The following is a 27,032-nucleotide window of genomic DNA, read 5'->3' as shown; positions in this document are numbered from 1 at the left end:
CATGGCTGTCTCCAGGAGTGTCTGATATGGTCTTGTGAGGATGAGACCAGGGGGCATCTAGAGTCCGTGAGCAATTTGCAGAGTTGGGAGATACCTGAAAGTTTTTCCCCCTATGGGAAATTTGAGGGAGGTACTGACTTTATGCAGGGTTGGGGAGAAGCAGAAGTTCTGGCTTATATCAGTGCAGCTGTAATGTGATTTTCTTGTATAGTGTAAAAGTTTTTGCAAGAAGTATTATTATAAAGCAGAGGGTGGAGGGAGGATTTCTGCTAGGTGGAAGTCTCAGGTAAAGGACAGGGTTTTTCTCTAGATGTAACTTTACTAAGGGGTGGGGTAATCTTAGGCCAGTTGCCAGGATCACTCTTCAGTTCTGACAGTGAAAGGCGGTGGGTATTGTTCTGTGTGATGATGTTGACTTTTTTTTTCCTTTTCTAACTTCTTTTTCCCCTTGGGTCTGTTGCCAGCAAAACACTTCCTGGGTCTTCCCTGGGCTTGGAGCGAGCTTTTTTCTGTTTGCAGAACTTTGATTATTTGCCTGTGTTGACCAGTGTTTCTGCCAAGTTAGGTTACTAATCCTTTCACCTGGACCTCACCCTCTTGGTTTCTGTAGAAAACAATAGCAGGGCTGGCAGGGATTTTTAAAAACTGATTAAGAAAATATTCATATATTCCAGGAGTGCCTTTAATAAATCCCTTTCCACGCCAGTAAAAGGAAAATTATATGTTGGTAAAATGTAGGTGAAATTAGCCTGGTTTCAGCCATAATTGCCAGCACTCAGAGGGAGAGTTGGGGATTCTTTCAACAGACTTAAAAGAAAAAAAAATCCATTTTTCCTCACATCACAGTTGTGCTGTCTGTCCCAGGACCCATGAGTTCTGTGATTTTCAATTTTTCTTTTAAAATATCCATATCATTTGACACTTTGTATGTGGCTGGGTGGATGTGATGGTAACAAGTGAATCAGCTGTTACTTAGCCCTTCCTTGTGACTCCAAATCCACAAGTCTTACTCAAGTGAAATCCTGAATAGGACATGAAAAGCCACTCTACGTGACAGAATATGCAGGGACTCTGCTTAGCATAGGTGGGTTTGGCTTGTGAAGATGGAACCAAACTAATACCCTATGAACCGCAAAGTAAAACAATTAACATATAATACGGTGATGTCATGAATCTGGCTTTGGGAGAGAAGTCTTTTCTGTAGCACAGCTGGAACAAGATTTGGCATTGAACATACCTGAGACAGTCATAGGGTAATCCAAGAATTCACTGGGGATATATGCATGGATGGAGGCTCACCTGCTACGTGTGGATTGTCCTCCTTTCTCCTGTGGAAAGGGGAGTCCATGGTCTAGAACCTCCTCCTATATTTCAGATTTGTTCACTGAAATCTTAGTGCATGCCTAGTAATTATCAGCACTAAAATGAACAAGGAGCAGCTGATTGGGGTAATATCCAGATGTGGAACTAATATTTTGTGTTTGAACATATGTGATATTTTCATTTTTTCGTTTTCTTTTTTGCCTTTTTGCCTGCAATCCATCCATGGCTTTTTTTTCCCTTCTAATAAAAATGCCACACACACAAAATAGCTCCCTCATCGTGTTTCTTATTGGAATATTGTTGCATAAAAGTTTGGTTGTTTGTAGGACAGTTTGTTTATTAATTACATTTACTTAAACACATGCTGTAAAGATTGGAAGGGGCTGATATTCTTTTCATTCTCCATATGTTTGGAATGCCCACATAATGTTACAATAGTGGTCTGTTTTCTCATTGTGAACAAAGTTGCCAACATCCCAGAACTCATAATACTCAACCTTATAGTACAACATTAGCGTGCTTGTGACTCTAGCAGCTGATTATAGGATACAGCCTTTTGTAAGTAAACTGTAGGTTCAGCCCCAGCCCATTTAATTTGATGGCTGTTTGGTCTATGTGGTTGGAGGGGTCTTTGTCTAGCTCCTGGTAGATAAATGTTTACATCAGGAACAATGCTATTGGAGTGGGCCACCAGGGTTGCCTCAATTTTTTTTAATCAATGGACAGAATAAATTTTGTTATGTGCATCAAGGCATATGGGGATGTGCACCACCAGTAGAAATATGTGCTACTGGTTCTGGGTGCTGTGAGCACTCTGCTAATCAGTTTTGAGGCACCTGAATCTCTCCTGGGCAGCCACCAGGTGCTCACTGGTGGCCATCCCGATTGGCAGCATGTGTCGGGGGGAGACCATGTAGATTAGATTTCCCTTTCTGCAGTGCAGATACTCCCTCCTGATTAGCTAGCTGGAGAAGGCTCACAGGTCTGCCAGCTACCCACTACACCACTGTTTCTTAAACTTTTTGAGGCCCTGGAACACCAAACAATAATACTTTTACGGAATGCTTATGAAAATTTTCTTCAAAAATATCATCAGCCCAAAAAAAATCGGGTATCATAGCAATCATGAAGTAACATTGTATCTGGTTTTAATAATAGAATATACAGTAGGTTTCAAGGGTTGTCATAGCCAGGGGTGGTAGCGGGGATAAGCTCCTGCTATCTATAAAATGCTCCCATGGGGTGCATCTCCAATAGCCTCTGACAACCGAAGTCCAGGTCCTGGCCTTCACATGTGGCTTAGTTTCTAAGCCCGGAGAAACTGTTTGCACTGACAGGAGAAGGGGCGAAGGTGGGTGCCTGGCGCCTTCAAACCAGCTGCTTCAGGCAGATGGGGCTTGTTAGACGGGGAAGGCCGGCCACCTAGGAGAAGGAAACTCTGATTTAAAACCTCTGCTGCCTTGCGGCGATACCTAGTCATGGGAAAGGCTTCGGGAGTAAACCCCGAGGAAAACTCCAGAGATGGAGCCCCGAAGGCAGTTTGAGGTTGTGCTCAATCTCACTATGGCAGCTCCTGCGACGACATTGGTGCCAAGCGGTACTGGCTTCCGCCTTTCCCTTGGATTACATTAGTGGCGTGGAGAGGGGGAACCTGCTGCTGGGCATCCTCTGGTCCTTCAAACTTACTTGCCCAGGCCTGCGCCCTGGAGAGGACACTCCGGCATCGCTTTCTGAGTGGTGACACAACACGGGAAGCAGCAGTTACCGGTATTAAGCCACTGCACTCGATTGGCGTAGAGTGAGGCACCAGGGGTTGCTTCCGATGGTGGGAGAGGTTTTCGGATCTCATTGGGCAGCTACCACTCGCCTCAAGCTGGGCAGCCCTCAGCCAAGTAGGTGCTGCCTCGCCACGGTCCACTTGCTCCACTGGGTGTGTGGGGCTTAGGGAATCACTGACAGGTGGATCGTTAACCTTACACCAGGCAAAGCAAACAAGCAACAAAATAATCCAGCCTTCAGGCTGGGCACATGGAATGTAAGGACCATGACTCCGGGCCTTACGGAAGACCTACAGAGCATTAGTAACCCCCGGAAGACAGCAATCATTAACAACAAGCTGAGAAGACTGCAGATGGACATCATGGCCCTCCAGGAAACAAGGCTATCATACCCTGGATGTCTCAGGGAGAAGGACTTCTCCTTTTTTTGGCATGGGAAGCCTCCAGAAGAGACCAGGGAACACGGTGTTGGCTTTGCAATCAGAAACGGCTTAGTTGGCTCAGTCATACCACCAAATGTGGGAACTGAGAGAGTGCTGAAAATCCAGCTTCAAACACCAGTGGGCATGGTCAACATCTTCAGCGTCTATGCGCCTACTTTAACTTCTGCCCAGGAAGTTAAGGACAAGTTCTATGATGAACTTAGCATTGCCATCAGTGAGGTACCTTCCCATGAGCCGCTAGTCATCCTTGGTGACTTCAGCGCCGGAGTTGGCAGCGACCACCACAGCTGGCCATCCTGTCTGGGACAGTTTGGAACAGGGAAGATGAATGAAAACGGACAGTGCCTCCTTGAACTCTGCTCCCAACATGACCTCTGCATAACCAATACCTTCTTCAATGTCAAACCCCAGCACAAAGTTTTGTGGCGACACCCAAGATCGAAACATTGGCAGCAGCTTGACCTCATCCTCACCAAACGCAGCCATTTAGGTAATGTCAGGGTGACATGTAGCTATCACAGCGCAGACTGTGACACTGACCATTTGTTCGTGTGTAGTAAGGTGCACATCCAGCCGCGAAGATTCTTTCGCTCCAAAAAGGAAGGGAGGCTGCGCATTGACACTGGCAAGACTCGTGACCCTTCAAAAGTATGCAAGTTTGTCCAAGCACTTGAAGAGGCCTTGCCCCGCCCAGAAGACACTGATATCAGCAAGAGATGGGAACAACTATGGGACACTATCTATAATACTGCGATATCTACCTTTGGGAAGAAGACAGTCAAGTCTGCTGATTGGTTTGAAGCCCACACTGAAGTGCTGACTCCCCTGATTGAGAAGAAGAGACAGGCACTGGCTGCATACAGGTCCTCTCCCAGTGAGGTGAACCTGCAGGCGCTCCGGTCTGCTCGGAGTCAAGTGCAGCAGGTTGCTTGGCGGTGTGCCAACGATTACTGGCTCCAACTCTGCTCCAAGATTCAGCAGGCCGCGGACACTGGTAACATGCGAGGAATGTACGATGGGATCAAGCAGGCCATCAGTCCATCACAAAGAAAGACTGCCCCACTTAAGTCGGCCACAGGTGAGGTCTTGAAGGACAGAACCAAGCAGATGGAATGCTGGGTGGAACACTACTCACAGTTGTACGCCAGAGAGATCGTAGTTACAGAGAAAGCCCTGAATGCCTTCGAGCCTCTTCCCACCATGACTGAACTCGATGCTGAGCCCACCTTGGAGGAACTTAGTGACGCGCTAAAAGCAATCTCTTCTGGAAGAGCCCCAGGGAAAGACGGTATTCCCTCAGAAATTCTCAAATGCGCCAACGGTACCCTAGTTTCAGAGCTGCATGGAGTACTTTGCCAATGCTGGAGAGAAGGCAGCGTACAGCAACATATGAGGGATGCTAACATTGTTACTGCCTACAAGAACAAGGGTGACAAAAGCGATTGTAACAACTATCGCGACATCTCCCTTCTCAGTACCGTGGGGAAGCTATTTGCACGTGTTGTTCTGAAGAGGCTCAATGTTCTTGCAGAGAGAGTCTACCCTGAGTCTCAGTGTGGGTTCAGAGCTGAACGGTCCACCATAGACATGGTTTTCTCTGTTAGGCAACTACAAGAAAAGTGCAGGGAGCAGAACAAACCTCTGTATATTGCCTTCATTGACCTGACCTAGGCATTTGACCTCGTCAGCAGAAAAGGTCTGTTTGCGATTCTGGCTAAGATAGGCTGTCTCCCAACTCTGCTCAGCATTATTAGGGCCTTCCATGAAGGCATGAAGGGGACCGTCATATACGATGGCTCCACATCTGAACCCTTTGAGATTCTCAGCGGAGTGAAGCAGGGGTGTGTGCTGGCTCCAACACTGTTTGGCGTTTTCTTTGCAGTTTTGCTCAAATATGCCTTTGGAACTGCTACAGAGGGCATCTCTCTCCGCACGAGAATGGACGGCAGCCTCTACAAACTGTCGAGGCTTAGAGCGAAGACCAGGGTGCTTACGAAGAGTCTGCTCACACTCAGCAGGAACTGCAGTCACTCATAACTCGCTTTGCGGATGCATGTATGGAATTTGGCCTCACAATCAGCTTAAAGAAGACCCAGGTGATGGGCCAAAATGTGGGTAACGAGCCATCTATCAACGTGCTAGACTACAAACTGGAAGTTGTCCATGAGTTCGTGTACCTAGGCTCAAAGATCTCGAACAACTTGTCACTTGATAGCGAGATCAACAAGCGCATTGGAAAAGCCGCCACAACATTCTCCAGGCTGACGAAGAGAGTATGGGCTAACAATAAGCTCACTGTACACACCACGGTGCAGGTCTACACAGCCTGTGTTTTGAGCACATTGCTGGACACCAGTGAAACATGGACTTTGCACTCAAAACAAGAGCAGCGGCTCAACACATTCCACATGTGCTGCCTTAGGCGCATAGTCAGTATCTCATGGCAGGACAAGGTCCCCAATAGCGCAGTGCTTGAGAGGGCAGGCACTGCCTCCATGTTCACCCTTCTCAAACAGAGGCGTATGCGCTGGCTGGGCCATGTCTCACGCATGACAGATAGCTGAATACCGAAGGAGCTCCTCTTCGGCAAACTGGCGTCTGGAAAGAGGCCGAAAGGGCGACCTAAATTGCGCTACAAGGACACGTGCAAGCGTGACCTCAGCGCTCTCTCTATCAGTGTGAACACCTGGCATTCGCTCACCTCAGACAGGCATGCCTGGAAACAGGGAGTGAAGGAAGCTCTTGTTATGTATGAAACTACCTTGCTGAACGAAGCAGAAGACAGGAGCGCCCTCAGGAAGATCCGTGCCTGTGATACCAGAGCGACATCTGCCTACTGCTGCTCACCGTGTGGAAGGGACTGCCACTCCCGCATTGGATTGCACAGCCACAGAAGACGCTGCTGGAATCAGTCCAACTGGGGCGCAAACCCATGATCCCTCGGGATCGAAGGATGCCTACTACTACAGTAAACTCTTTTATATCCAGCAGCCTGAGGACCGGGAGGTTGAGGGATATTCAAATATTCTGATGATAGAGAGGTATATTTAGTAATGTATAACACTAAAGAAAAGCAAGATTAGATATTAATTAACAAAAATGTATGCAGAGTACTTTATTTACCAACAACAGTAGTGTTGTACACTGTAAACTTATACTGTACTTGTTGTGTTTATTTGTATTTATTTTCACTAAACTGTACTTAGGGAAAAGGAAACTAAAATGTACTTATGGTTAAAATGCTGGTTATTTGAGAGTTCTGGATGATAGAATGCTGGATATGAAAGAGTTTACTGAATATCCCATCCGTGTATGATATGAAAAAACTGTCAGATCTGCAAGTTGTTCGCTGAACCCCAGTGTGCTGCAGAACATAGTTTGAGAAACACTGTTTTAGGCTGGGTTCTTCACTCTCCAGAACTGTCACTTGAGCCCCTTCACCAGCCCTGAAATAAACAGTGAAACGATTCACTTGCAGGGGCTGGAGGAAGTGATTTCAAGCTCCTGCTTGCACTGAGGACAGGGGAAAGTTTGGAAAAAGTATCTTGTTAGTACATGGGAGGTGTTCTGCTGTCCTGCCGCCAGTGACTTGCACTGCTTATCTGGTCTTGTTTTCTCAACAGAATAGCATAGTCAGATGTCAAAGGTTGCTAAGCGTGTACGTGATAGAACAGGGTAAGATTAGAGAGGAAGTCTGAGGCAGAGGGAGTGAGACTTTTACAGAGTTTTCCTCATTTCACAGATGGAGAGAAAGCAGGAGCAACAGTCAGAGAAGGTACAGTATGGTACATTATCATTAGACTGTGAAGGTTAACCCCTTCCTTCCTCTTCAACCCAGCTTTCTTTCACAGAGATCTTGAGACCTCTGTATCACCAGATCCTGCAAGAGCGTGAGAGGCTGAGCACCAGGCAGGCTTGGGCCCTTTGTGGTTCTTTGCCCTTAACCCCGGGGAGTACCCTCTCTCACCTGCTGCAAGGCAGTATCCATTCCATAGTCTGGAGTCTCTGGCGAGGACTTTTGAATCACTGGGAGGGAAGCAAACAGGAGGGAAAGTGCAGGGGGAGGGCACAGAAAACAGGATGTAAATCCTCGCTGAAGGAACTTGGTTAAATTCCTGCCCACGCAAGAGGGTGTTCTCAAAGTTTGGGGAAGGGTTGGAGATTGCACTTCTGGTCAAAGGCTGGTATTGCTCTTTGCTCTCTTCATGTTCTGTTTCTCTGCCCAAAGATGCTGTTGCAGCACATGCGCCCTGTGGAAGCTTTCACTGCCAAACTTGCACTAGTCTGTCCCCTGTGAGACTTTCTGATTCACCCCCAATTTCCCTCTCCTTTTAAAAACTTCTCCTTTTTTCTCCCCCCTCTCTTCCACCCACAATTTCCACCCTCTCCTCAACCTCCATTTTGCACCTTCCAGTCTCCTACTGAGCGGGGTTGGATGGGAATCATCTTGGAGATGCCTCTTCTGATGTGGCTAGCTGGGGTTGTTGGTGACTCGACAGGCCTGGTGGTTCCAGAGACAAGCTCGTCCTGTGACCAGAATGTCCAGCTCCACAATCAGGCTTCCACTTACTTTTCTTGATTTTGCACAGTCATTTCCTGGGTGAGGGAGTTGTTAATCCTGATCCAGTTCCAAATTGGCAAATTCCTTCTGCAGATTCAGAAGGGGATTCCTCTTCACATCCTATCCTAAACTGTTGTGTTCCATTGGCAGCTGCTGTGTCTTACCCCAGAAATAGCTGCATTTCATTAGTGGGTAAAACAGTCTGGCTATGTCTAACTTAGAGTTATTAGAGAATAGTTTATTCCAGAGTTGTTGTTCCAAAATAAAATATTTTGGAATAATGTGTCTACACTACAGGGAAGCCCAAAACTTATACCAAAAGAATGTGTCCACGCACAATGGAGCCATTTCAAATTAGAGCCCCTGGAAGCACTAATTCTATGGGCTCTAATTCCAAATACTATGTATACACAGCAGCTTTATTTCAAAATAAGCAATTCCAGACCAGCTTATTTTGAAATAAGCCCCTATTACCTGTATACACACGCCCTATTCCAAAATACTTATTTCAAATAGGCGCTATTCCTTGTACAGTGAGGTTTACCAAATTCAAAATAAGGTGTCTGCTATTCTGAAATTCTTTCAAAATAACAGTTGCATTGTGTAGACACTAGCAAAATTATTTAGAATAGCAGCTATTATTTTGAAGTAACTCTGCTGTGTAGGCATACCCTCTCTGAATATATTACTTACCTACAGTAGAGTTCTAAGAGAGAGTCTGAGATTTATTCCTATTAATGTTTGTAAAGTGCTAGGAGATCTGCAGAGGGAAGGTACCAGAGAAAGGCTAATGTATTACTGTCGCAATTTGATTGTGTGTGTGTGTATGGTAAAGATGCGCAAAATCAATCTGTCTGGGGTCAGCAGTCGACTCCTGTACTCCTTGCTATTGTGAGGAGTAAGGGAGGTCAATGGGAGAGAAACACTCCCATCGACCTTCCTTAGTGAGGGCAGTCAGGTAAGTCAATTTCCAATACCTCGATTCCAGCTACATCATTGCTGTAGCTAGAATTACGCATCTGAAATCGACTTTGAGGACTAGGGTAGACCTGGCTGTAGTGGCATTCCCTTCAGTTGGCTGAGAATCAGCGTCTCTGTGGGAGGCCACATTTCTGCTTCTGGGCTCTGGATGGCTCATGACTAGAGCCCTGCAAATCCACAGATATCCACTCTCGTTTTTCCAGATGCAGATGTAAATTTTGTATCTAGAACTCAGCAAATTTGCAGCTGTCATCATCCACGGATGTGGATATCCCCAGATTGTTTTTGCAGATGCTGATACTAGTTTTGTATCCACGCAGGGGTACAAATGATCCTCCTGCTCTGGTAGTTGGTTGATGTGTATCTGGCGATTGTGATTTGAGCTCTCAGTTCCTGATATTGGGGTTCCCATGTGTTGTGGTGGACAGGTGACTCAGTGTGTCTGAGTTGCTGAACCCTCTTGTGTAATAGGGAAGATGTCTGGACATGTGCTCTATGGTTTGCAGGCAAAACCACCTGGCTTGCTTAAGCCGGTGGCCTTGGGGAAGCTTGCTGGCAGATACATAGCCCACCAGGAGGGACTGCCACGTCTACCAGTGCCGCCCCTTCAGCAGACCCTAGATCGCTACCTACTGGCTCTGCAACCTATAATCAGCGAGGACGAATGGAACCACACCAAGGGGCTAGTGGATGAGTTCCGGAAACCAGGTGGTGTTGGGGAAAGGCTACAAAAGGGCCTGGAGAGGAGAGCCAGGAAAATGGAGAACTGGGTACGTGGGTGGTATTTCCCTGAAGCCGGGTCAGTGGAAGAGGATGAAGGCAGGATGTGAGCCAAATCCCATGAGGTCCATCACTATCCTGGTTCCCAGCCATTGGCACCTGGGCCTTTGTGACTGGTAATCTAGGCCCCCCATACACACTTAATGATGAACCTCTGTGCAGTGACCTAGTGCACTGTTTATTGCTGCCCATATCCCTCTCTCAGCTGTTTGCACAGAGCTGCCCAAATCCCATGGCACACCCAGCTGAATGGGAAGTCCTGGGCACTGATTGCTTCAGCTTGAAGTCTTAGTCCTTTAAAATGATCATTACCCCAGAAGGTTGGGAAATCCCACCGCTCCAACCCGCAGCACACCAGCTCCACCTCCGAGTCTCACAAGCCCCCTGCTCTACCTAGTCTGTAGAATGGCCAGAAAACATCTCATGACCCAAATCCCACAACCTTCTCCCATTGCAAATTGCTGTAGGAGTGGTGTGCTGCAGGATGCTCTTCCAGCCGTGTCGTAGGGTATGGACCAGGCAAGCTTGCAAAGTGGGCATCAGAGCCATCCCCAAGCATATGTGGAGTACACAGCTGTGTAGGGCACCACTAAATATGAGGCACCACTTTGCCCCCTTATGCTGCGCCAGTGTATGGCTATCACAGCTGGAGGACAGTGCTGCCTCAAGCAGCTCCAGTCCTCTGGCCTCCACTCTGCCCTGCTTCCCAGCCCAGTCTTCAGCCTCCCAACTCCAGCTCTCAGCCCTGTGGCCCAATCCCTCTGCCCCTTGCACCATTGCCTGGTCCCATGGCCCAGTCCCCTGGCCCCTCCATCCTCTGACCACAGCAGCCAAATCTCCCATTCTGCCACACCCTTCTTTGACAACCCCTCCCCCAGCTTCAGTGGCCCCAGTGTCTTGGCACCTTACTCCACCTCCCAGCCCACAGCTCTGGTGGGAGGCACCACTCCCTCTTCCACCTGCTTCCCCCACCAGCCTCCCTGCCCTGCCCCCAAACCACTGAGCACAGCCCCACCCCCACCACTCTGCTCCCCAATAAGGGAGGATGTAAGTGGTCAAACTGCGTAGGGCACCCAAAGACATAAGGACAGTCCTGGTGGGCATCCTGCTCTCTGCAACAGAGTCCCTATTCTTGCATGTTTCCTGTTTCTGTGCCAGCTCTCTGACTGGTGGCTGAAGACGGCTTACCTGGACTATCGCCTGCCGGTTGTGGTTCACTCCAGCCCTGGCGTGGTTTTACCTAAACAGGATTTTCTGGATCAGCAAGGCCAGCTCAGGTAAAGCTATCCTGGCTTTTCTTCTGTCACATTTCAGATGTTGTTTGGACCATTGGGGAGTTGCTTTGGATTGGTGTAGGGAGGCAAATACTAGCAAGTCTCACCCAGCTGAGATGATGAGGGAGTCTCACAGTTATGCCAGCTGCAGCTTCTCGCACCTGGAAGTACTGTACCATAGGGAACGAGGTCAGAGTGCTGCTTACAGGGAGGCTGAGGGCTTATCCGAATAAAGCTTTTTCCCAGCAGGATTCTCAAGAAGAAAGATGGTCCAATGGGTAGCCTATCGGGCTGGACTTAAAAGACCTAAATTAAATTCCCTGCTCTGCTACTAACTTCCTTTGTGACCTTGAGCAAATTGCTTCATCCCTGTACCTCAGTTTCCCATCTGTCCAATGGGGATAATTGCACTTCAGAGGGGAGTTGAGGATGAATATGTTATAGATGGTGAGGTGCTTAGACACGAAGGTGATGGAATACAAAATGCCTACGATCATTTAGGAGACTCTACGTTTGCCTTTAGACTCTGTAGATTTGGGGGAAGAACTTCATGAGTTATGTTTCTGAGCTAATGCTGTGTGTGTCTGCAGAGTCATTCAGGCTGTGTGTTTAAAGAGGGCTTCCCACTCTTCTGTAATTAGCTGCACAAGTCAAATCCACAGCTGCTGTCTGTCTTCAGGGTGTGTTCCCCTTACTGCAGCCCTCTGTCCAACTCAAGTACTGGCAGTTTGTTTCTTTCTCTTCTGCCAATGAATGTTGGGTTGCAGATACTGTGTTTTGAAACCATCCCGCGCTCATGGAATTGATCCTTTCAGACTCTTTGGGTCTTGCTGCTAATTTCTATCCCTGGTTTTGTGTTTTCATGTACGTGAAGCTTTGTCCTAGATCTGAGCTCAGCTCTGGGAAGTCTAGGTTTTGCACAGCACTGACCTTTATACAGGGTTACCTTTTCCACATTTACCAATCATCATCTGCTGCTGCCATCAGGCTGTCTTCTGTGTGAGTTAAAAATATCAGCCAACCAGAGAAGTGTGTGTGAAAGAGAAATAAGAGTGAAGGAATTTTCACTCCCTGTCTGATTCAAGGTTTTATGGACAAACGTGGCCAGAACCACATCTGTTGCAGCAGAGTGAGGGGGTAAGGATGTCTTAAAGGGAGAGCGTAAGAGCTAAAATTCCTTCTGTTATTGGCTCTGGGATCTATTAAACCTAAACAATGTCAGTGTTGCTGACTCTCCTGCTACATGCTGTTATGGTATTTATTAAAGCCGCAGGTGCTGGAATTAAAAAAATGCGTAAGAAACTCAGCATAAATTTTAAAACAAAAAAAGTATCAAGTATCTGGCCCTCGCGGTCACCAAAAGAAACTTGAAAACAACTCAGAAAACAGAAGGCAAAAAAAAAGAACTCAACTTCTTTTCATCTTGTGACTTTTGATGGGGCCTGACTTACAATTCCTGAATTTTTGGGCATTGCCGTGCTGTGGTTTAAAGAGGGGGGGAAAAAACCAACTATAGTGAAATCTTTCGTATTTCGTAGCTTCAGGACTGGTTAATAGAGAACAGCTGGGGGGAGGCACTGGTGGGGGGGGGGGGGTCAGTGATCTCCCAGTAACAAAGTTACCCCCACTCCCCCCCGCATTACGGCGTCAGCTGCTGCTCAACTGCTGCCCCTCCCTTGTTGGTGGGGACAGCATGGAGCTGCTTGAGGATGGCAGTGGAAGGCTCGCCACACTGTGAGGTGCCACTCTGGGTGGCAGACACCAAGTGGAGGAGAGGAGCCTGCTGGCTGCACACACAGGCAGCACAGAAGGGTGGATGCTGGGCACTGTGTGGGCTGCCCGTGAGGGGCGGAACATTGCTCACGTGCTCCGTAATTCACAAACCCCAGCTATGATGCTGCTTCTCTGCACTCCTGCCCAGTGTCCGTGACCCAGAGCCTCAGCTGTGAGTTATGCCAGTTATTTGAGTGATCCGGTTACTCAAGCACTGGATACAAAAAGAGTTTACTGTAACTTGCTGGTATGTCCTTTATTCTGTGTTTTTTCTCAGCTTGAAAACCAGAGACTAGTCGGCTTTGCTTTTGGTTCTGGTCAGCTTCACTTTCTCAAGCTGTAGGCAAAGCAAAATGTAGCAAAGTTGGTTTTCAGACATTACAAGGGACTATACAGATGGGAGTTTTGGGGGGTTGTTTTTAAAAACGCTCTCTCCATTGGCTTTTTCGTGGAAATATTTCTTTCAGTTTCCAGTTTTTCAAAATTCAGCTGCAAAACCACCCCAAGGTGACATGATGGTTAAACATGTCTGAGTCCCTTCTATGCTAGTGCTCCCTGTGCCTTCGTTACAACCTTTGGCCTTGTCTATGCTACATGGTGCCATCCACCTTCATCAGCTATGCAAATAGTGTAGCTGAAGTCGACATAGTCTTGTGCGTGATAAGGTCAGCAGGGGCTGCTTTCCCGTCGACATCGGCTCCTCTTCTCGTTTTGGTGGAGTATTGGCATCGACGTCCTAGGAAATGATTTATCTCATATAAGCCCATGCAATAAATTGAGATCCAGCGAATCCAGTGCAGGAGCATCAATCCACCATGCAGTGTAGACAAGTACAAGCTGTGCAACAACAGGAGACATTATGTGATAACCTGCTCTGCGCTTCTGTTCCCTTCCCACACCTCATCTTTCTTGGCTATTTAAACTCTTCAGGGCAGGATCCTTCCCATATTTATTGTGTATGTGCAGTGCCCAGTAGATAGCGCCAGCCAAGACTGGGGCTCCTAAGGTGACCAGATGTCCCAATTGTATAGGGACAGGCTTGATATTCCACACTTTTTCTTATATAGGTGCCTGTTAAACCTCCCCAACCACATCCCCATTTTTCACACTTATTACCTGATCACCCTCGTTGGAGCCTCTAAGTCAATGGTGCTCAACCTGCTGTCCGCAGGCTGCCTGCAGCCCATTAGGTTTCTACCTGTGGCTTACACATCCCTTCTCTTCACCCTTCCCCTGCGCCTCGCACATATTGGGAGCCCTGCACTTACCTACTCCTCCCACTCCCTCCCAGCACTTTCCCAGTGCTCTGGAGAAGGTGGTTCTAAGTGATTAGAAAGTGAGCGTGCATGCTGCAAGAGGAACTGCAATGGGCCAAAGGTCACTCACCACTGGATTTCAGTTTTGCAGCCCTCTGTGAGGGAGAGCCATTCAGGCAACCCACTCACTGGTCTTGGTTGCCCATTGCTGCTCTAGGTGCTACAACAACACAAATACTTTAAAAACTCTGATTAGGTCAGTGAACAAAAATAATGCTTCATTGGAACTGCCTAAGTAACAGCGCCATAGTCGGTCAGGACTCAAGATATGAGGAACTTGGTCTGCTCACCTATACCAAGGCCCAACATTTTCTCAGCTGAGGGGCTGAAATTCAAACCACTATTATATTTCTAGGGGGTCAGGATTCTAGAAGTGTCAAATGTTCTGATTTGTATCTCTCTGGTTGTTCTCTTTGGCTTTTCCAGATTTGCTGCCAAGCTGATTGAGGGTGCCCTGGATTTCAAGACCATGATTGACAAGTGAGTTAGATGCAGAGTTCTTGTGAAGTGATCTTTTTTTCTTGGACCAAGCTCTGTTGATGAGACATGCTTTTGAGCTTACACAAAGCTCTTCCATTAGGGGCATTTCTGTGACACTGATGGTTTCTTCCGTGATGCATTTAGTTAGGGGATGTCTAGGTCAAAAGTTTGTCTTTTTCAAAGGGAAACTGGCAAGATAAAAATCCATAGATCTAAAGAATACTGCTTCTGATTGGTGTAACTGACAACACTCAGGGTCACTGACCGACAGGACAGTAGAAAAGCAAACGGACTTTTCCCTTTTTTTATTCTTTTCTTCTGCTTTTTCCTCCCCCTGGGTAGGCCTGTTCTGCTTCTTAGGCCTCATGTTAGGGTTGCAAAGTGATAGTGTCACAAAAACTTTGCCTTTCACATTGTGTTTTGGGAGAGGCTCTTACGGGTGTAGTATCAGGGACTTTAGCTTGACTGAAACCCTGTAGACTCACATCCTTAATTTATCCACAGAACAGGTCCAGCTCAGGCAGCAAGAACACACAAGTTTCCAGTGTGTTTCAGCTTCCAACCTACATAAGCGATCGTGGTGGATAGTCAGCTAAACATGAGCTCCCATTATGACATTGAGGTCAAAGGGACTAATGTGATCCTTGGATGCATAAGTGGGCATCTTGGGATAGGAGCAAAGTGGCAATTTTATCTCAGTGCTTGGCAGTGATTCAGTTGCTGCTGGAATACTGCATCCAGTTGGAGAGGGTTCAGAGAAGAGCCACAAAAATGATTAAAGGGGGTTAGAAAACCTGCCTTCTAGTGACAGACTCAAGGAGTGCCATCTGTTTAGCTTAACAAAGAGAACGTGAGAGGGGCAACTTGATTATAAGTTCCTGAACGGAGAACAGGTATTTAATAATGGGCTCTTCAGTGTAACAGAGAAAGGTCTAACATGACCCTAGGGCTAGAAGTTGAAGCTAGACAAATACAGTTGCAAATACAGAAAATAAGGTGTATGTTTTTAATGGTGAGAGTAACTGACCATTACAGCAATTTAGCAAGAGTTCAGAAATAGAGAATCCATAGCAGAACATTTTTAATTTTTTTTTTAAATACTCTGCTCTAAGAACTATTTCAAGGATATTCTGTGGCCTGGTTTATACAAGCAGGACAGATAAGATGAAGGGTTCTCAAACTGGAGGCTGTGAGGTTATTATTGGTGGGGATTGGGAGCGGTCAGCTTCTGCTTTCAAACTCTTCTTCGGCTCCAGCATTTATAATAGTGTTAAACATAAAAATGCTTTCACCTTTTAAAGGGAGAGGGTCACACTCAGAGATTTGCTGTATGAAAGGGGTCACCAATACTAAAGATTGTGATTAGCTATTCGTGGGGTTCTTAATAGTCCCTTCTGGCCATGGGAGTCTGAGCTGAGACCCACCACACAAAGTATCAGAAGATGGTAAATAATGGTCACACCAGACCTAGGCCTGGTTTTGAGCCTGTCACCTATAACCTGCTGCTAATCCCCTGTAAACAATGGCCTAAACTGCATGCATCTCCTTCAGCATAATATGCTTCAACTCCCTCAGCAATGCTGTGGCAAAGTACAGTAGGCTGCAGTGTAGGCCCCTGGGTCTATTGCCTCCCATGCTAGCAGGTGTGGGTAAAAGGACTTTACTGCTATGTAAAACAAGCTAACAAATATACATAAGTGGGTAGCCTTTGCTAGGAGTGTTGGTGGGGATGAACGACCCCCACCCCGCGAGAACACAAATCTCATAAGGCACACTAGTACGTATTTTGGTATAATTTAAAAGCCAGTCCCCTCACCAATGTAAATTACATCAAGCTAAGCGCGAGTGTGGATGGTGCTATGTGCATGTGACAATCTCCTGCCATCATAGCTCCCACAGCTCAGGGAAGTGGAGTAATTACACCAATGGGAGAGCTCTCTTCCACTGGCAGAGTGTGTCCACACTAGTGTTGCCACAGCAGTGCAGTGACATCATTTCAGGTGCACCCATGTAGTGAGTCTACTGTAGACCAGCTCTTAGTGTTTTACTAGAGCAACTGTAGTAGGGCACTGAGCATGGAGTAAGCCCACCAGGTGTGGCTCGCTGCAGGGCAAGCATTCTGATTCCTTGTTTTCTTCCCTTACCGCACTACTCTGTCTGTGCATGTTTCCAGTGAGACCCTGCCAGTGGAATACCTGGGTGGGAAACCTCTTTGCATGAGCCAGTACTACCAGATCCTCTCATCTTGTCGCCTCCCGGGCCCGAAGCGTGACTCCATTGTGAACTACTCCAAAGGGAAAAAGCCACCTACACACATCACTGTGGTTCACAACTTCCAGGTACAGGGGAGTCTTAGGAAGGCTGGGCTGTTCTTTTGGATTTAGCTGCCCTGTCGGCTGGCTCTGCCCAGGAAGAGAAATAAGCAAAAAGACTCTGAGCAGTGTTCCCTGTAAGCTGAGCACTTGGGCAGCTGCCCAGGAGAGATTCAGGTGCTGCCCAGCTGATCAGCAGAGAGCCCCCAGCCGGCAGCGTGTCTTTCTATTGGTGGTGCACATCCACACATGCCTTGGTGCACATTAAAAATTATTCTGCCCATGAATGGAAAATATTAGCGGGAACACTGACTCTGAGTACAAGGCTCACCACCCCAGGAAACCAGTCTTGCTCCCCCTGAAGTCTGTAGCCTATTTGCTATTAACTGCAAACGGGACTAGGCCCCACGGCTGGCATTGCAGTGTGTGTAACCTGTATGTGAGCACTCCATTCCCACATCTCTTGCCCTCTTAGCTCCAGTCCCTGAAAGCTCCAGGTTTGGAGCTAGAAGAATGAGTGGTGTGGGGAGGGGAGATAACAGGCACCACAGTCAGCATCAAGTCTCAGAAATGGTAGGACCCAGAAGGTGTTTTCCTCGGTCTGTCTTAATCATCTGGCCCTCATTATTGCAGCATCAGAGTACCTGATAGTCTTTAATGTATTTGTCCTCAACCAGCTGTGAGGAAGGGAAGTGCTATTACACCATTTTATGGATGTGAAACTGGGGCATTAAGACATTGTCATTTGCCCCACGTCCCAAAGGAAACTGAGGACATAATAGGGAATTGAAGCTGAGTCTTCCAGCTCCGAGGTGATGCCCTAACCACTAGGCAATCCTCCCTCTGCACCTACCAATCATCAGCTCCATAGTCGAGCCCTCAGCATTGCTCTAGCCTCCTGAATGAGGCTATTGTTTGAGGTTGTTTGACTGGCTATCGTAAGTCCTCATCTCTCCCTCCTTCCCAGTTCTTTGAGCTGGATGTTTACAGCAGCGATGGGAGCCTCCTCACCATGGATCAGATCTTCATCCAGCTGGAGAAGATCTGGAACACTTCTCTCCAAACAAACAAGGAGCCAATTGGTATCCTCACAACCAACCACCGAAACAGCTGGGCTAAGGCCTACAACAACCTCATCAAAGGTCTGTCCTGCCCTGCCCCCATGGGTCACAATGCTGAAAACTGCAGGTTTCCCCCCTCCTTTAAGAGCCCTGTGGAAATAGAGACTGCCCAGATCAGTGGGCTTTCTAACAGTCTGTGTGATGTATTTATGCAGATGGGTTGTTCAGTTTAGACCCATTGCAAAACAGTTATTTCTGTTTAAACACCTTGTCCTTTAAGTGTTCAAGGATTGGTACAGGGTAGAACTGACGTTCTGGAATATTTTACCCCCAAAATGGATGAAATCCAATACAGTAAACCCTCGATTTTTATGGACCCTGATTGAGCGGACTTCGGGAACAACGGGGGGAACATCCATTGTTCCTGAAGTCCGTTGGGGTCTGTAAAATGCTAACTCCTCCCCCCATGCCAAAAAAAAAAAAAAAAGGAAGGGGTGGGAGACTTACCTCTGCTGCAGACTGAACTCCACATGCTCCCCCCCATGGGAGGAGGATGCTTCAGCAGCAGATCCTGCAGGCCACCAGGTGGCGTCTCCAGCAGCATGCGGTGAGGCAGCTGCTTACGGGGAGGTACCTCTAGTCATGCACAGTGGGTGCCTCCAGCCACACTCAGTGAGGCGCCTCTAGCTGTGCACAGGGTCCCAGATGCACAGCAGGATCTGAGTGGGGGCAGGGTCCAGGGGCTCCTCCAGTGGCGGCTGTGGTGAGTGGCAGGGGTTTTTGTTTTGCTTTGTTTCTTTTTTGGTTTGGGGTTTTTTGTTGGGGGTTGAGGGGGCTGGGGCTGGGACTGCTGGTAGGGCAGTAAACCCTCACATTTAATGAACTTGGGGGCATAATGGACACCCCTCCCATATTAGGCCATTTAAATGGAGGGTTTGCTGTAATCCATCTTTAAAAAAAATCAGTGGGATGATAGGAGTGAGAACCAGCATCCCTATGAGGCTCACAGCTTCCAACCTGTAACAGCCATGCAGCTCATGGCTTCAGCACTTGAATACCTCTGCAGCATGATCAAGAGATGCTCCCTTATGAAGGGAGTCAGGGCACTGAGCGCCATCAACACATCTGAATTTTATCTTCCCTCCAATTAAACACAGTTTGTCAACCTACTTCCATTGTTTTCCCCTTCTCAGACAAGACCAACAAGGAATCAGTGCGTTCAATTGAGAAGAGCATTTTCACCGTCTGCCTGGATTCACCCCTTCCTAGGGTGTCTGATGACATCTACAAGAGCCGGGTGGCAGGGCAGATGCTGCACGGTGGGGGCAGTCGCTGGAACAGTGGGAACCGGTGGTTTGACAAAACCCTTCAGGTGGGTGCTGGTGTTTTTGAGAAACCAGAGACACTGGAGCTGTGGGAGACTTCCTGGGACTGGAAGGTCTGGTAGGCCCCCAAATCATTCAGAAAGGGACTTTTGCAGATCAAAGGGGGCATGGGAAGTGAGCAAAGCAAGGGGTTGATGCCAACAGCATAAGTGCTTGTGGGCTTGGTGCAGCTTCTTTGCAATGTTTGAGATTCTCTCCCCTAATCAAACAAGTAGAGCCCCATAAATCCATGGATGTCCACTTTAGATCCATGGGTATCCACAGCTGTGGATGCAAATACCCATGGCTCATTTTTGCAGATACACATTTTGTATCCACCCAAGACTCTACAAATAAGTTCTCACTCTCCTGTTAGGTCCACCAAGCTCTCATTGCTTCTTATATCATTGGCAGCACTTGCTCAACACAGCCAGCTTAGAATATTTAAAGTTGTATTCCTAGCTTTGCCAGTGACCTGATGACTGACCTAGGGTGAGGTCCTTGCCTCTGCTTCCCCTATCCATAGGGTGGAACTGATAGAATGTGGAAATATACATATTTCATGGAGCTGGAAGGGACCTCAAGAGGTCATGGAGTCCAGTCCCCTGCACTCAGAGCAGGGCCTATCACCACCCGACAGATTTTTTTTTTTTTCCCAAATCTATTTGCTCCAGACCCCTGACTGGCCCCCTCAAGGACTGAGCTCACAACCCTGAGTTTAGCAAGTCAATGCTCTAACCACTGAGCTATCCCTCCCCTGTACATTAACTGTCCGTCTGTGGTGTACAGTGACTTGCCTGTTTGGAGGTTGTCCAAGCCTAACAAGGTCTGTTTCTCGTGGGATTGTTGATTTCTCTGTTTGTCTCTGCCAGAACCCAACCTGCTTCTTTCAGGAATCTGCTGCTATCCCATAACAGCAGCTCTGTTCCCCTCTCCCTTCAGCTGTAGAATGGTACCATACAAGAGCCACATTCTCGCTCAGGAGGCTGCCTCCCTGCCCTTCAGGGAGTTAGTCAATGCTGTGACAGGCTTCTTCTAATCCAACAAACATTTACTTACAGGACAATGCCAAGTTCTCTAGCTTTTCTTTGGAGACTTACTTTGATTAACTGCACTGCTGAGGTGTGTTATTGCTAGGCTACATGACCCTCCATGGAAGTCAAACCCTTTGAAGCTCTACCATACTGTAGGGTATATTGGCCTCTGATGCATCATCTTTTCGTGGGACCATCTTCCATCTGCCTTATGAAGATAATGATACCAAATCCCCCCAGGCTTGGCTGTGGAGTTTTTTTTCCAATTGCTGGATGATGGCTCCTCATGCTACCATGCGCAGATGGGGCTGGAGCTCTTCAGGACATAGCAATGAGATGTTGAGGCTCGGCTGGGGCTGGGGCTGGGGCTGGGGCTTGCATGTAGAGGAGGCCACTCTTCACTGCCTTCATGCCTATTTTGTTTCCCTGGCAGTTTATCATTGCTGAGGATGGCTCCTGCGGCCTGGTGTATGAGCACGCCCCCTCGGAGGGCCCACCCATTGTTGCCCTTCTGGACCACATCGTGGAGTACACGTAAGGCTTGCACACTTGTCTCTGAGTCAGACGCAGCTCTCAAACTATCCATTCCCAGTAAATGTCCCCTTCAACTCCTCCCCCTGGGGCATCTGCTTTGGAGACACTTAAACAGTCTTTCAGGTTAGGTCCTGCAGTTTTTAGTAATGACCAGGGATAAGTCACCTGCTCAGAATGGTAAACTTTGTTGCTGCTTGAACTTTTAGGAGAAGCCAATGCTTAGGTTTAATATGGCTCTTGCGTTGCAGAATGTTTGTTCCTGATAGAATCCATAGAACATCTTGTAATGGGCTCAAAGGGCATTGGCCATGTAATCTCTTGGTGAGGAAATCACTAAGATCCAAATTTCTGGATTTGTTCTCCTAGTTTTCCACCAGAGGCAGACTTGGTGGGAGCAGGTGTCAAGCCAGTAAGCCTGAAATTTGTGACAGAGGACTTTGCCGTGTGTGATAGACCCAAAATGTCACAGTGATTTACACCATGTTCACTACTGCAGGATCTGAATGTGTCTACTGGGCACCAGAATCCATTAGATCCAGAAGCTGGAGATAAAGGTTTGATTTAAATGGTTTCAATGCTGTTTCTCTGTGCAGGAAGACCCCAAAGCTGGTGAGATCTCCCATGATTCCTTTGCCAATGCCCAAGAAGCTGCGGTTTAACATCACCCCAGAAATCAAGAATGACATAGAGAAGGCAAAGCAGAACCTCAACATGTGAGTGAAGTGGGTGGGAGAGCTCAGTGAGAATAATCTGTGCCCCCATTTGGAAAGAGGTGTGTCAAGAAAAATGTCCGTGCTTTACGGTGTTCAATGCCTCTTTCAGGAAGCCTGCCCAGTGTCTTGTTGAGCATAAACTATACTGTATGTGTTTGAGAAGTGCATTGAGCCTCCTCCTGAGAGGTGTCTGCTGTGCCAAAAGGGGAATTTACTGCTTAAGCATCCCAACCTGCTATAGAGGGATGTCTCTGTCCAGGAATCTGACTTGCTGTACAGCATCAAGCCGCTCAACCAACAGGTCTGGGATCCTGTCCCCAGCAGTGGGCAAATTCCTTGCATCTAACCAGCTGCACAGTGCTTCACACGGGCCGTGTCTACACGTGCCCCAAACTTCGAAATGGCCATGCAAATGGCCATTTCGAAGTTTACTAATGAAGTGCTGAAATGCATATTCAGCGCTTCATTAGCATGCGGGCGGCAGCAGCGCTTTGAAATTGACGCGCCTTGCCGCCGCGTGGCGCATCCAGACGGGGCTCCTTTTCGAAAGTAAGCCACCTACTTCGAAGTCCCCTTATTTCCATGAGCTCATGGGAATAAGGGGACTTCGAAATAGGCGGGGCCCTTTCGAAAAGGAGGCGCGTCAATTTCGAAGCGCTGCTGCCGCCCGCATGCTAATGAAGTGCTGAATATGCATTTCAGCACTTCATTAGTAAACTTCGAAATGGCCATTTGCATGGCCATTTCGAAGTTTGGGGCACGTGTAGACGTAGCCACGGTGCAGCAAATTACTGAGGTTAAGATCACTGTGGAAAAGATGGGGGTGTGCATCTCCCTTTGTCCTTGTGCTGATTTGGTCTGAGAAGATTGATGTCTCTGAAGCTCATGAAAGCTTTGGGGTCTGTGCCTTTGCCATGCAATATCAAGGAACAACCTGAAGAATTTCTCTTTTCCCTGTCTCTGTACAGAATGGTGCAAGATCTGGACATCAAGGTGATGGTCTTTCATCACTTTGGGAAAAACATCCCCAAGTCAGAGAACATAAGTCCAGATGCCTTTATTCAAATGGCCTTGCAGCTAGCTTATTATAGGTAAGGAGCAGATTACAGGCAAGTAGCTTTTCAGTCCCCATATTTCCATTCTAAAGAGCCTAAAGGAATTCTGAGCCTGCCCCACAAAACGGCTGACTAGAAGGCAACATCAAACCCATGTAACTGGGCTTGGAGAAAGAACCCAAAAGGCCATTGGTTTTCAAGGTCGTGAGCTATTGCAATAGTTCACTCTTCTATTATGCCTCCATTTGGGAGGATGTAGCCAGTTCAGGGTTCCCAGAAGGGGTCCTCCCTGACCCCTTCTGGGTCAGTGGGTGGCCATCCCACCCCACTGCCGCAAATGTCTAACAACCCCCAAGTCACCAGTTTGTAGGGTGGGTTCCACCTTCCCTCAGGGGGGTGAGACACAACAGTTCAAAGCCCCCTGCTAAGGCAGATACTGGGGGAAAATAGCTCAAGTTAGGGCCTAGCCCGAGGTGTGCACAACAGCAGGCCCACAGTTTTAGAAAGGCCCCCGGACCTAGCTCAGGGCGGGGCAGCAAATGTCCAAGAGAGCCTAAGCCCTGGAGCAAGGTGGGCTGGCCCAGGCCCTGGTGCAGGGCTGGGCAACAATACCAGTCAAAGGAGCCCAGGCCCTAACTCAGGGCAGAGCAACAAAACACAGAAGAGCCCTAGAGCAAGGCAGGGCAAGACCAGGCCCTCATGCAGGGCGGGGCAACAAGCAAACACAGTCATTAGGTGCCCCCCCAGGCCCTCACTTGTGAGGGGGTGGCACCCATCCAAAAAGGAGCCCATGCTCTGGTGCAAGGCCAAGCAGGCCCAGACCCTAACTCAGGGCAGAGCGGCAAACATCTAACAGAGAGAGCCCAAGCCCTGGTGCAGGGCAGGGCAATAAAATCAGTTTGGGAAGCCCAGGCCCTAGCTCAGGAAGGGCAGCAAACAACAGTCTGACAGCAGCCCAGGCCCTAGCTCAGGGTGGGGCAGCCAACAAACACAATAGACACTCTGCCTGTGGTGGCAGAGGTGGGCGGAGACTGCCACCCTGCAAGCAGGTGGCAGGGGGGATTCGGGCCCACCCCCTCTATTACTCCCCAGCCCAGGGCCCTGGTCGCAGCAGCACAGACTACTGTGCAGGTCAGCAGGGAATCCAGACCACAACACACCAACCCTTGGACCTGTAACAGTCCTCTCTATCCCCTGGGCCACTCCCGGTCTCTCCCCCAGCACCTACCCAAAGTCTGTCCAACATCTTGGGGCTCATGGGTTTCAGGTCTGGATGGGGTCCAGGTGGCCCAAGTCCAGGCCGATGCAGCATATTGATCCCACTGCCTCAGGCTGGTTTGGGATGCAGGCTGAGGCTGGTTCCCCCGCCACCTCAGCCTGGCTCAGGGTGAAGGCTGAGGTGGGTACTCTGGTCAGTCTGTAGGGTCCCGCTGGCCTCCACAGGGTATTAGGACTGGCAGGGAGCCCAGGTGGCCCCATCCAGGCCTTGGCCTCACTTAGCCAACCCTCAACCACTAGGACAGGGAGCCCAGGACCCGCGCCGCCACCCCCCCCCCCCCCGGCTCCTCTAGGGACTCTGTCCCAGTTGAGAACTCAGCCTCCTAGGCAGGGAACCCAGAGCTATCTTCTGGATGCTCAGCACCAACTGAGGCCTCAGGCTGGGCTTTTCTAGGCCTGGCCCCACCACCTGACTTCCAGTCAGGTGACTGAGAGGGACCAGGCTCTACACAAAATGGTTACCTGAAGGGTCCTCCCCTTCTGGTTAGTAGGTTGGCCATCCCACCCCACTACGGAGGGTTAGAGGTCAATGGATCTAGAGCCATGTGTGGACATCTCAAATCCTGCCTTTTCCCTGTGTACTAGAACTGCACTGTAAAGGGGCTGTTAATCGTCACAATGGAGTGTCCAAGAACAACCCCCCGCAGAGCAATACATGAGAAACCAGTAGAGGTGGGTCATTCAGCTAGGGATGCAGCTTAGTCCTTCTGTTTTTCATTTCTTTTTGTCTTTGTCATCCTTCCCACATGGAACTTACTCTTCTCTGAGAAGTGGGAAAGATGCAAGAGAAAAATACAACAGATGTGTCCTGCATATTTAGGACCAGAAATTCACCTGCATGGTTTCCCTACTAGGGATCAGACTTTCAATTTCATAGCCCTTTCTTGTCAAGGACAATTGTTCCTCTGGGCTGATTCTACCCATTTTTCAGGATGTATGGCCAAGCCTGTGCTACGTACGAGAGTGCCTCACTGAGGATGTTCTGTCTGGGCCGGACAGACACCATCCGCTCTGCTTCTGTGGACTCTCTGAAGTTTGTGCAGGCAATGGACAATCCTAGCAAGCCGGTGAGAATTCCAACAGATAAGAGTGAAATAACTTTGCCCCAAAGAAATGGAAGAACCACTTCTGAAGTCACTCTAGAAGGGTGGCATCTGTATCCACAGATCTCAACCAAAAACTGCCTCTGATCTGATCTGGTTATAAGCAACAGTTGTCAGATTCCCCTTTACATCTGTGTAATACACAGTGAGTGTTTCAGACCCTATAATACATCTGACCATCTTGAGCATCTAACCAGTTAGGCCTCAAGTACTACATTACTGCACTTAAAGATCCCCCATGTATCAACTAAAAGGTAATTTCCTCCTTTAGGTTTTGACCTATAAACCTTGGATCATATGTAGGCAAACATGTACAATTTTGGGGAGTAGATTTGCTAGAATATGTTTAATAGGGAAGAACACAGTAGAACACATTAACTTCTAAAATGCTAAACTAGAGCAGTTTTTTGGAGCTTATCACCTGGAGAATTGTACAAGTAAAGAAACAAACAATCTCCTGACCACCCAGCAGAGTGTTGGCGGTGTCTCAGACTTGGAGATACAGAGCTACCACCCATTCCAAGCATATCCAGTTTGAGAGAGTGGACTTGTGTTTTTAAATGATCAGGACTCATTTAATTCCCTTCATGGAAAAGATAGGAACTCTGGTTCTCCCGCAGAAGACAAAGAATCAAGACTAGAACCTAGCAATTAATGGAAGTCAATTCACTGGAGATACAGTTCAGAGTTCAGCCATTGGCTGTAGAACCTCTATGGTGATCCCTTTGCAAAGATTTGCCACCTCTTTTGTTTGCTGCATTGTCCTTCTGTCATCTAAGTAGTCCCACTGATATTCCCACTAAGATAAAGGTCTACTTCTGATAGTACCTATGGAACTACTTACAAATAGAGCATGTTGTTTGGTGAATTACTTCTCTTCCAGCTCACAAGACTAAATTAATAGTTTGAAGCAGGTACCTGCATGGGCAAAAATGCCATCCTGCCTGTGAGCTACTGAAATCACAGGGCAGCAAACTTTTACCATCTATTCCTTATATTCTCCTTAGAACCAGGAGAAGGTGGAACTGCTGAGGAGAGCCACACAGGCACACAGAGCTTACACGGATATGGTGAGTGTCCCATAGATCTCCAAGGCTGGGACTGTGCAGAGGTAATCCAGGTATGGCTGGGAGAAAAGTCCAAATTTATGGCACTAGGGATATAAGATGGCCTGCTAATACTGCCCCTAAGATTGATTCTCCTCCGTTAGTGCTCTGGAGGACTGACCGTACTCTTCGTCTTTGCACAGCTCCTTCAGTATCCCTGGTGACTGGGGGCAAAGGAGAAAGAAAATCAAGTCTGCAGTTACTCTGTAGAATTCCTATTCTCCCCATCACCATGGTCTGTAGATGCCAGGGCTGCATAACGGTGTCTTTTTTTTTTTTTTTTTGTTTGTTTTTTTAAAAGTCAGGGATCCCATAAGAGAAGTCATAGGTTTTCCTTAATTTCATTAGTTTTAATTTCTCTCTCTTATTGCACCAGATCAAATGTTGCTCTTGAAGAACAGTTACTTTTTTTTTTCCTGCTTTAAGAGGATTTTTAAAATCTGGTTTCACACTAATGCTGGTGCTGATTTTTGCTTCCGTGCTTCTCCAGTCTCTTATCCAGATTATCTTCCTTTCAGGCAATAAATGGGAATGCAATAGACCGTCACCTGCTAGGCCTGAAGCTTCAAGCTATTGAGGATCTAGTGAGCATGCCAGAACTGTTCATGGATACAGCCTATGCTGTTGCCATGCACTTCAACCTTTCAACCAGCCAGGTAAGAAGTAGCTGAAAAACATGAGTGATGCAGTTGAGTTGTCCCTTTTTTTTCCTCCAGGCTGCTCCACCACCTTCTTCCTTTAGGAACTTCTCTGCATAGGTGCC

At 47.9% G+C, this 27,032-nt stretch overlaps 1 protein-coding gene across 4 annotated transcripts in view; it reads left to right on the top strand.

Annotated features, from left to right (window-relative positions):
* CRAT (carnitine O-acetyltransferase) overlaps positions 1 to 27,032 on the top strand; it is a 31,114-nt gene that overhangs the window by 361 nt on the left and 3,721 nt on the right. The window contains exons 1-14 of one of the 4 annotated variants that reach the window (XM_075015840.1): positions 98 to 130; positions 7,287 to 7,319; positions 9,593 to 9,856; positions 11,025 to 11,143; positions 14,656 to 14,709; positions 16,883 to 17,048; positions 17,989 to 18,163; positions 19,276 to 19,454; positions 20,914 to 21,014; positions 21,608 to 21,727; positions 22,696 to 22,818; positions 24,992 to 25,127; positions 26,171 to 26,233; positions 26,788 to 26,925. In XM_075015840.1, the coding sequence (XP_074871941.1) occupies positions 113 to 130; positions 7,287 to 7,319; positions 9,593 to 9,856; positions 11,025 to 11,143; positions 14,656 to 14,709; positions 16,883 to 17,048; positions 17,989 to 18,163; positions 19,276 to 19,454; positions 20,914 to 21,014; positions 21,608 to 21,727; positions 22,696 to 22,818; positions 24,992 to 25,127; positions 26,171 to 26,233; positions 26,788 to 26,925 (1,689 nt within the window). In that variant the 5' untranslated portion in view covers positions 98 to 112. Of the gene's footprint in view, positions 1 to 97; positions 131 to 7,286; positions 7,320 to 9,592; positions 9,857 to 11,024; positions 11,144 to 14,655; positions 14,710 to 16,882; positions 17,049 to 17,988; positions 18,164 to 19,275; positions 19,455 to 20,913; positions 21,015 to 21,607; positions 21,728 to 22,695; positions 22,819 to 24,991; positions 25,128 to 26,170; positions 26,234 to 26,787; positions 26,926 to 27,032 lie in introns of those variants that run through there. The other 3 variants (XM_075015839.1, XM_075015842.1, XM_075015841.1) reach the window with 3 other exon arrangements.

Source organism: Carettochelys insculpta, chromosome 21 (genome assembly GCF_033958435.1).
Source record: "Carettochelys insculpta isolate YL-2023 chromosome 21, ASM3395843v1, whole genome shotgun sequence".
NCBI lineage: Eukaryota > Metazoa > Chordata > Testudines > Carettochelyidae > Carettochelys > Carettochelys insculpta.
The sequence above is the reverse complement of the archived record's forward strand: the minus strand, read 5'-3'. Positions and strand labels throughout refer to the sequence as shown.